The 10,762-nt window shown below is 43.8% G+C and overlaps 1 protein-coding gene across 7 annotated transcripts in view; it reads left to right on the plus strand.

Annotated features, from left to right (window-relative positions):
• pde4ba (phosphodiesterase 4B, cAMP-specific a) overlaps positions 1–9,434 on the plus strand; it is a 192,986-nt gene extending 183,552 nt beyond the window's left edge. For all 7 annotated transcript variants that reach the window (XM_040034990.1, XM_040034991.1, XM_040034992.1 and 4 more), the window contains 8 exons: positions 622–715; positions 3,570–3,853; positions 3,937–4,101; positions 4,801–4,900; positions 4,999–5,153; positions 5,265–5,387; positions 5,515–5,697; positions 5,788–9,434. In XM_040034990.1, the coding sequence (XP_039890924.1) occupies positions 622–715; positions 3,570–3,853; positions 3,937–4,101; positions 4,801–4,900; positions 4,999–5,153; positions 5,265–5,387; positions 5,515–5,697; positions 5,788–6,240 (1,557 nt within the window). In that variant the 3' untranslated portion in view covers positions 6,241–9,434. The remainder of the gene's footprint in view (positions 1–621; positions 716–3,569; positions 3,854–3,936; positions 4,102–4,800; positions 4,901–4,998; positions 5,154–5,264; positions 5,388–5,514; positions 5,698–5,787) is intronic.
• The last annotated feature ends 1,328 nt before the right edge of the window (positions 9,435–10,762 follow it).

A 10,762-nucleotide genomic window follows, 5' to 3' on the forward strand; every position in this document is an offset into this window, starting at 1 on the left:
GGGGGATCCGACGGCTCGGGCTCCATCTTGAGCCCTCTGCAGAGCTGTGTGTCTGTGTGTGCACGCGCATGCAACAGCCTGTCATAAACAGCTGCTGCTGCAGTGTCTGGGTCTCTGTGTACTCTGTGCCTGTTTATCACAAGTGTATTTTTAAACGTTTGAACCACCGTAGAACTGTTCGCAATGTGCAAATTACATGAAATTACGTGAAATGTTGGCAACAAGAGGAACGTCTCGGGCTGCGTGCAGATTTTCCTCTTGCATCATTGGAATTTTTGCACACTGATGCAGGGAAAATGGCTAAATGCCCCAAATATGCGACCCAGCGTAATAAAACTGTGAAGTGTTTGCTGCGGGTAATTTGAGGCTTATTAAAAGGTGGCAGCCTACTCACTGTTAACGCTAATAATTATCTGCATCTTAATTCATTTCAGGGAAAACTGGAAAAGCACAAATATCAAGTGACATTCTTGACCTGGCGGAATAAAACTGGGCACTTGTGAATTTTCCATGTAACCGTATATATCCTAATGTTTCCCAGATTTCCTCTCCAGTGGAAACTGACGACATTTCTCTCTCTCTCTCTCTCTTCCCCCTCCTCCTCCTCTTTCTGTCTTGCAGTTCAAGAGAATGTTGAATCGGGAGTTGACGCACCTATCCGAGATGAGTCGGTCTGGGAACCAGGTTTCCGAATTCATCTCCAACACCTTCCTAGGTAAATGGAAGTCTTGTGTACACAAACTCAAAATCACGACCATGTTCATAAGTTAAACAAAAACAGCTACTGGATGTTTATGATCCATCTGAAGCCTCCACAAATCACGTTTATGACTTGTGTGTTTGGTCAGATATGCAACATTACAGCTCACAGAGCCCAATTTCTTTTCTTTCTTTGTGGAGGTTCGGTCTTTTGCATGATGTCGAGCTGTGCAAGTTGCTCTGGCTGGTTTCCTGTGGGGGCGTACCATAAAAAAACTGCGCCATTAAGCTTTGTGTCGACGTTTATGACATCTGACCGTTGAAACAGAACTGAAAAAAGTATTAATATTTAATTTCTCAAAATATTACGAGAATAAAAAAGGGTATCGACTGTAAAGAAGGCTTCGGAGCCTGAACTGGAACTGGATGCTGTCGGCGTGGGCTGCACGTCTGAGAATAGATGCGGACATCTAATTATGAATATTCAGCTTTAAAACCTTTCTGGTTTTGTTCTTGGCACCAAAGCACAAAAAGAAACCGTAATGCAACAAACGGCTCTAGAAACATCAATCAACAACCGATGAAACAAAACAGATTCAAAGTTGATTTTCAGGAAACCTGATAGGTCTACGGAAGAGTGCTCGATGCAGGATGCACAAAGCCAGAGAAATAAAGTAGAAGTAAATGATCTCATCCCAGATATACAGAGGGAGAAAGAAAAAGGCTGATATATTTCAGAGATAACGCTCATAAAGGTAGCCGAGATTATTCAGACACTCTGTTTCCGATCATTTGCCGTCCCCCGCTGGTATAGCGCTGTCAGTGGATCCCTCGCCCCCGTTTAGAGCGAGACGGGCTTTGAGAAGAAGCAAACGAGCGAGGGAGGGAGAGACCTCACTGCAGTGAAGGGAAAAAAATGGAGGTATAGAGGAACCCCCTTTGCTGGCAGGGAGATGAGCTCGGCAGATTGGGTGACTCATCCCCATCTTAATGCATCTTTGTCAGCAGGGACACCTTGTTGTCCCTCTCTCTCTCTGCCGATCCGAGAATCCACTCACCAACGACTTCGATAAGGAAATGAGGATTACCCTGCTGAAGGGGGCTGAAGAAGCAAAGGAGGAAAGAGAAAATATTAATCAGAAGAAAAGTAGTCAGCACAGCGGACCTGGATCGGTCCTTAGCTCACCAAAAGGACTGTTTTAATCCTTCCATCCACTAAGATTAACATCGCATCAGTAATGCACTTATTTCTGCTTTATCCTATTTTTGTTACTAAAAAAAAAAAGAGCATCCATTCAGTCTCAGGGAAATTAAATTTTGATGCCATAGGCCTGGTAGATCCATCACAAGTCCCATCGTTTTGTGACAGACGACCTCATGCTTGGTAAAACGGTGCTCGTGGAGCACGATTCATCCCCCAGATAAATAAACATCTCAGACTTTTAGCGGGGACGATTTCAATCAAGGATTTCCAATTACGATCGCTTTCGGCACGGCAGCTCACGTGTGCCTGTAATTTATTTTTTGGGACCTTTTCCCAGCTGTCCTTGCATCATAAATCTGTCATAACTCCCTTTGATCAGCCAGCACACCCAACTTTGGGAAAATAGTCGTCTCCCAGGCTCCTCTTCCATCTTCCCCACCGAATCTCTCAGGGAAGAGCTTGTGGAGGAGGATGAAACGAGTTTGGCTGAAATCTAAGTGAACGTGGGAGGTGACAGAGGATTGGAAAGTGAGAGCGGAAGAAAAACAAGAGACAAAATAGCCGATTAGGATATTTATTTCATCTGCTGATTTGTTTGCATGTTTCGTACCTGCTAAGTTGAGAGAAAAGAGCGAGCTCAGTTTATCCATATTTCAGCTAACAGACACACATATATGTTATATACAGGCAACACGCAAACACTGCACAGCAGTGGTGACAATGACTTGTAATAAATTAGAGAGCAATACATTGCTCCTCCTTTTGTTTCCACGCAGCACATGTCTGAGTGTGCTTAATTGCCCGTTCTCAATTACCAGGCGAGAACTGAAGAGCGATCGAGGCGCGGGGAGAAAAAGGCAGAGAAATGTGAGGGAGAGCATGAGAGTGAAAGTGATTATTTGAATTACGCCTGGTAATTGAATAACCCTCCGCGGGGGAAGGCTGATAGGCCAGCAATGAGCCGAGTCGAGGCTTGATAGACGAGCGCGCGGCGCGCACGCGTGCAGAATAGCCGGTCCCTGCAGGGTCTTATTCGGTTCCTCTGCGACTGCAGTAAACACGGCGGTGTAAGCTCATTACAGGAAAAAATCACTTCTATCGTGTTTATTTTTAGCACAGAGACTGGCGTGATGTCAGTGTTTATTTTTATTTTTTTGCCTTCCGATTCGTTTTATTTAGCCGCACAGGCTCGCTGATGTCATCAACTATTGAATCTGATAGAGCTGCAAAAAAACTGCAACAGTTTTGCCCGTGGCGAAGCCTCAGCTTTGAGTGTGTCAACGGGCTGACCTCCGAGAGTCACAGAGCGGGAGATGAGATGTGAGCCACCTGCTGTGAGGCTGGGATGGGGGGACGGGGGCGGAGGCGCTGCAAGGGGGGTTGAGGGATGTGGATGAATGAGCAGTGGGAGCTCTGAGAGAGAGAGAGAGAGACATGGATGACAGCGAGCATAAATAAGCAAACGACTGGAGGGACAGATGAATGAATGAGTGAGCGAATCAATAAACCCCCCGAGGAATTAACCTGCCACAGGTGCGTCTATATAGCGCACCTGGGTTCTCACATCCCAACCATCATACAAGACATCTTCACTGAACTGCTGAATAAGCCTCTTACCTTCTACTTGACCAAAATCCATCTTTTTTTTTAATCCCCACTCACGTAGACAAACAAAATGAGGTGGAGATCCCATCGCCAACATCCAAGACACGGGAGAAGAAGAAGCAGCAGAAGCAGCAGCTGATGACACAGATTAGCGGGGTCAAGAAGGTCTCCCACGGGCCCTCGCTCTCGAGCAGCAGCATCGCACGCTTCGGGGTCAAGACTGATAAGGAGGAGCTGCTGTCCAAGGAGCTGGAGGACCTCAACAAGTGGGGCCTGAACATCTTCTCGGTTTCAGAGTTCTCCAACAACCGACCTCTCACCTGCATCATGTACGCCATCTTCCAGGTAAGGACTCCTCTACTACTTCCTACTGCTTAAACGTTACCTTGGTTTCCTTCCTCATGTTCATCCCTGTATCCTTCTCCTAGGAGCGAGACCTTCTAAAGACATTTAAGATCCCGGCAGATACATTTGTGGCCTACATGATGACATTAGAAGATCACTACCATTCAGATGTGGCCTACCACAACAACCTCCACGCTGCCGACGTAGCCCAGTCCACACACATCCTCCTCTCAACTCCAGCCCTGGATGTAAGTCTTTCTGAAAGCGATGTCTTAAAGTCCGACTTGAACTCGAGGTTTGGTAATACCAATCACTAGCTGGCCTTACAGTAGCTCTCCACTTTGGTTGAGTTCGTCCGTTTTTGAATCAGGAGCCAGAATCTGCTGAAATAAGGGAAAACTAAATTAGGAGGGTGAGCTCTTACATCACCTCGTGTGTCACTTTCCTGGATGGCTAAAGAGCTCCACGTCCTTCCGATGAATCATCTATATTTTCCCTTCTCCTCTTCTGAGAGAATCCCCCCTCTCACACGCCTTATTTGTTCATATTTTCCGGTGGACACTTTCTAAAAGCTCTATTCAAGCTCGAGTAGCTGGTGAGATGCAGCCATGTCAACATGACCCAATCTGAAGATCCTGATTTACACTTCTAGGCTCTCCCCATCTGTCGTCATAGCAGCCAGCCGGCGGCGTATTATACTCTCACAATGGATCTTCACAAAAAAGGCAGACAGCTTATTAGCTAGCTTGTTGAGGAAATACTAATTCTCCGTCCTCGTGTGACCTTGGCAGTGTGCCGTTTTTCTGTGAAGGCAGAGTGTGACAGAAACAACTGGATTTCTCCCACATTGCCACTCAGCTGTCAGTGTCAAAGATTATCTGCTCTTTGCTTTCATCTTCAAACTCGGGACATTGTTTAACACTGTTCCTTTCTGATTACTTTTACAGGCGGTCTTCACAGATCTCGAGATCCTGGCAGCCATCTTTGCTGCGGCTATCCATGACGTTGATCATCCCGGAGTATCCAACCAGTTTTTAATCAATACCAGTAAGTCTGAAACGCTTAAACAAAAAGTGTCCACTCATATGAGACGAAACAAAGCCATCGGAGCATGTTTAACCATCGGTTTTTTAACCACTACGCAGACTCTGAGCTGGCTCTAATGTACAACGACGAGTCTGTGCTGGAGAACCATCATCTGGCTGTGGGATTCAAGCTGCTACAGGAAGACAACTGTGATATCTTCCAGAACCTCACAAAGAAGCAGCGTCAGTCCCTGCGCAAGATGGTTATCGACATGGTAGGAATTCCAGATTCTTGTTTCTTTACAATTATTTCACAGTAAAACTAAAAAAACCAGAAACTTTCCAAAGCCAGATGCTGATCAAGTGTTTTTTCTTCTTTTGTTCAGGTTTTGGCCACTGACATGTCCAAACACATGAGTCTGCTGGCCGATCTGAAGACTATGGTAGAAACGAAAAAGGTGACGAGCTCCGGAGTGCTGCTGCTAGACAATTACACCGACAGGATACAGGTATGTGTGACGTCTGCCTGAGCAGTAATAATGGCACAAGTTTGTGCACGAGGGGCTCAGTCACGTCATCCATCTCTTTTTTGTAGTCTGTGTAGTGACACAGTCTTCAACTCTGTATGACTTCCAGGTGCTGCGTAACATGGTGCACTGCGCCGACTTGAGTAACCCCACTAAGTCCCTGGAGTTGTATCGTCAGTGGACTGATCGGATAATGGAGGAGTTCTTTCACCAAGGAGACAGAGAGAGGGAGCGGGGCATGGAGATCAGTCCGATGTGCGATAAACACACAGCCTCAGTGGAAAAGAGCCAGGTATGCAGAAACTGTATTAGCTATGATGGAGAGAATTCCCAGGAAAGCTTTAAAAGACACTGACTCCTAACACTCGTTTGTTTCTTTCAGGTGGGCTTCATAGACTACATCGTACACCCTCTGTGGGAGACCTGGGCCGACCTGGTCCACCCCGATGCTCAGGACATTCTGGACACGCTGGAGGACAACAGGAACTGGTACCAGAGCATGATTCCCCAAAGTCCCTCTCCGCCCTTCTACGACCAGAGCACACACGGACACAGCGGAGGCACCGGAGGGCCGGGGGGCGGGGAGAAATTTCAATTTGAGCTGACCTTAGAGGAGGAGGACTTGGACGGAATGGAAAAAGACGGCGACGCGGAGGAAGACGAAGAGGAGGAAGAGCTGGATGAGGAGGAGGAGGAGGAGGAGGACAGTCTAGGAGATTCGCGTTCTCCTCCGCTGGACTATTTGGACGGTCAGGAGAATGACGAGGAAGGCATGATCGAGCCCACGACGGCTATAGAGATCGTGACGCACGAGGCTTCGCCCACAGACACATAGGGCTTCCAGCATCAGGTTCACTCGGTGATTTGAAAGGCGGGTGTTTTTTTTGGAAAAAGAGGGGAAATCCTCTTGCTGTCCTTTTTAAAAAGCCCACAGAGGCAAGGGCTTAGTTTTGCCCCGCGCAGTGGCATGTTGCACTTGGGTGTTTGAAGCCAGGCACGGACGGACGGTTTCAGCGAAGCGGCTTCAGAGTTCTCAGGAAATAATTCACGCGAACAATTGAGTCTTGATGGGAAAGCAAGACTGATGGTGGAACTTGAAGGATTTCAGCCAGTTTGGAAAATGGTTACTTTTCTTTTCTGGACTGGCATTAAATGGACATTGACACTACTGAGAGAAGTTTTGTACCTTGAGACTTTTTTACCGATACACGATATGATCTAGAAGTAGCATAGAGTGAGATCTACTGATGGAGACACATTTGTATAGCAAGAGGAAGTGTTTACTTTTTTCCTGTACCATTTGTCAAAGGACTTGTGTGCCTTTTTTACTATTGTCTTTATAATAGTTTTTTATTTATTGAACACTCTAGTATGTCTGTGAAATGTTTTTTTGTTTGTTTGTTTTGTTTCTTAACTGAATAGAGCAAATTTTTTTTTTGTATATTGAAAAAAGTCTTCCATGTATTGGGCAATAGAGATATCCAAACAAATGTCGACAAACAACTTTTGGACAAATTCATCTAAACGAGAAAACATTTCAGCACAAGTTCCTTCTTTACACGTGGAATTCAAATCCATGGTTCACGCCGCAGGTTTAGCTTCTTGCTTTCTGTATCACATGTCAGTCAATGAATGTCACAGTTGCACACAAATACAACACCTCTCGTTCTTGTTAAACAGCTTTTCTTTTAGTTTTTAATGGCCTGCAGACCATTGCACTTCCTGCTGTTTCAAACCAACACTCGACTTTTAATGCAAAATGCTAAATTCCTACATGATTCCTGCTGATCTTTCAGTGTAAACTGTTTGAGCTAGACACTTTTGTCTGCTCATTTTTGCAGTTATGTTGCTGTGAAACAGGCGTTACCCACGTTCAAGCCCTCATTGCCAGATAAAATGCGCAGAAACCTGAGCAAACAGGCCCTTACGTCAAGCTGCTAAGATCTGCGATGAAAAGAAATCTGCTCAGGATAAAATGCGCAACAGCGATGAGTCTATTTTTAGCCCACAGGTATGCTACAGTGGTAATAATCCTGTTAGTTGAAATGGGTTCTGACCACAGACCCGTCTGATGTAACACCCCCCCCACCCCGGCCTCTTTGCAATCAGGCCCAGACCAGATGATTAAAGGCGCTCTTGCAGCTGCCTGTCTGAAAGGCACTCTTCGACCCTCATCAGCGTCAGTATTCACATGGTTTACAAACCCCTCTAGGCTCCGCGGACACGACCTCAAAACAATCAGGCCAGCTATTTCTTCCTCACGCTAAAAAATCCCTGATGCTCTGCTCCTGCTCATTGACGTCAGTTGAATATTGTCCCTCCCTCTCTGCTGTATCAGGTTTCCAGGACAGTCAGGTTATGAGGATTTGGCACAGCTGGAACTGCTGGATTCAGCATGTAAGGCTATGCCTGTTTCCACAGAAGAAAGAAATTAACAAAAATAATAATAGGAGTAATTAGGCGCTCTAGTTTGAAACAACCCCCAAAAATGTCTGATGGTTTGAAATGGTTTGCAGGCCATTAGACTTTGGCTCTCGTGGCTTCTGTAATCACGTCTTTTTCTCTTTTTTTTTAATTAGTTTACTGATACTCAAAGGTACTTCAGCTGATTTCACATAAGCATGCTTAGTTTTGTGTATGGAGTATGTGAGTAAGTTTCATATGTATGCACAAGCGTTGATGTATGTATGTGTCTGGATGAGGTCTTAGCCTCATAAGGCCTTACCCCCATCACTCCAAACCTTTGTCTCTACTGTTTGTCGCTAGAAGCTCAAGTTGGTCCTTTTGCTGTTTATAACAGTGTATTTATTCTATACTTTAAGCCTGTAAATAAGAAATACTGGTTCAGTGTAAAATCTATTTTAATTTATATGCACTTGCATTACCTGGAAGTGGTGGTGTCTAATGTGTAGAAGACTCTTAATTAGAGCCTTTTTATATATGTATCATATATTGTTTTTATATATATAAATATACATAAATATATCTAAGTATATATTCGCACAATGTTTTGAGTGCCCAACAGAGCAGCAGCTAAAGAGACATATTGTTGTTGTTAGATGGAAACCTTGTATCTACGAAACAGCTTCTTTTTTTAATTTTCACATACAAGTTTAGATACATTTTAATATCATGTCACAGACAAGAACATGGAAATTATTAATATTATGCATGAATATTAAACCAAAAATGTTGTCACTTTGTTTTTCTGTCTTGAATTCCATCTAAATCTGTTTTCCAAATATCAGAGTTCTGCTGAAATAGTCTGAATCCAAGAAAATACAACACATTAAACACATTTTTGACCAACTGCATTTCACTACAAGGTTTTCATCTGACATCAGCAATTTGGTAACCCAGAGGCAACATAGAGGACACGTTAAACTGCGTAGGCTTGGATGTAGGAGCTAGGAACATCTTAGCTTAGTCGGTGCTCGGTTTTAAAGTATGCTAATAGCTTAGCATATTAGCTTAGCTCCCCTCAGTGGCTCGTTACAACCTAAGCTTCTCCATCTGGCGTTTGAATGAAGATTGCTGATATACGAGGCCAGATGCAGGTTCGACTGACAAACACAAAGCGATTGTCTCCTTTTACACTTAATGCACTTCATGTAAAAGTAGATATCATGGGGACGGTATTGTTAGCATGCTACAACACGCCCCGCACTAACATGAAACATTCTGGATTACCAACAAAAATGATCTTATGTAACTGATTGTGCTAATGTGTTTCTGACCAAACTTGTTAGCAGTTTTGAAATTCAAATTGTCAGTATTAACATTAACTATGTTCAAGCTTCTTCTTTTTTTGGTCCTAGTTGTGTCCAAATGGTTAGCCAGATTTAGCACTATCTGCATGAGAGATGGGTTTGTTTCTTTTATTGTCAATAATATGTTCAAGTCTGCCAGTTGTTGCAGGTGGGTTATTAAATGTTTCACACAATGTATGGTATTATATTGTATATTGTGTTCAAAAATAAATCTGAAATACTTTTTCTATGAAGTGATTAAAAGCAAAGCATGAATATATTCCTACTGTGTCTGCCGTTCTTCTCCCTTTGTGGCCTTGTTATTTTCACCATGGGTGTGAGCAACAAATTGGGTCACAGTCATGCTTCTGGTGGGTTTTCACGTGTTTGTCATGTTTCATTAGTCTGCCTCACAATAGAAGACTGTATTTACAGAGCACCTGGGTCCTGTTCTGTAAAAATAGCCTGTGTATGAAAGTGTACTAAGAATGGCCTAAAATCCCTGCTAGTGGCACCTGGAGGCCTGCGCTGCTCCTGACATTCAAGCTGACTAACAAGGTATGAATTTACACAATAGGGTCCTGTTCTCAATGTCTCACTTGCCTAAAAAAAAAAAATCAAAGTCAACATCAGTGACAACTTTCTGATGCCAGGTAGTCAGAACAGGTGATCTGGAAGTCAATCAAGGAGCCAAGAAACAATCATTCTAACTGGAACACAACTGTGAAGATTTCCTACAAAAATTTTGTGATAATCAGACAGCAGATGGTTAAAAAAACAACTGCTGCTGCCAATGAGACTGTTTCCAGTGAATGTGCGTAACTCGGTTAACATCCAAAATCTGAATCTATCTAGGATATGATATAATCGTCAGTTGGTGTGACGTCAGTGACTCTGCATTGAGTCCAACAGCTCGTGTGAGGCTAACTTATATTTGATGAGCCTGAGCAGCTATCCAAGTCCAACAAGAGACATAAAGACAAAGGGGTGAATTAAAAGAGTGCTCCTGTGTACTGGTGTCTGCCCCCAATTAACAGACTTCAACACTTGGTTGTAACTCTATATTTCAAACACATGATGTTGGCGTGATTCTTTTCCGTGTTCCCTTTTTCTGATTGCCAAGTGTGGAGTGGCGACACTGCTGAACTTCCAAAGTTAATTCAATTCAGCAGTTTGTCACACGTTTGTGTCGCGTGATGTCATCAGCGCTTCATTAAATGGAATGAGATGCAGCTGCTCGCTGTGGATTTACGCACCTTCAAATTCTTGCTGCCTAGAGTTAGAGGCCGATGTGGGGTCAGAGGCGGGGTCAGAGGCAGGTTAAGGGATGTTGCCATAATCAATTTTGACCTTTGACTTGAAGTCACACAAGAGAAACAAAAAATAGAGCCAGAGAGGACATTTCCTTATTTAGTCCAGCAGACTCAAAACTCAATTTACAACATGAAACCAGAGAATAAGAGCAGAGTATTGTAACACTCAGCACTACTACATAAATGTTTCTCTTAAAGCCTTCTAATATGCAATAAAAATATGGAAACCTATCAAGAAATTTTAAAAAAATCCAGACATGTAATTTTCCTTAATTAGTTGACCACAACCGAGTGC

Source organism: Simochromis diagramma, unplaced genomic scaffold (genome assembly GCF_900408965.1).
Source record: "Simochromis diagramma unplaced genomic scaffold, fSimDia1.1 OVJJ01000816.1, whole genome shotgun sequence".
In the NCBI taxonomy this organism is placed as follows: Eukaryota; Metazoa; Chordata; class Actinopteri; order Cichliformes; family Cichlidae; genus Simochromis; species Simochromis diagramma.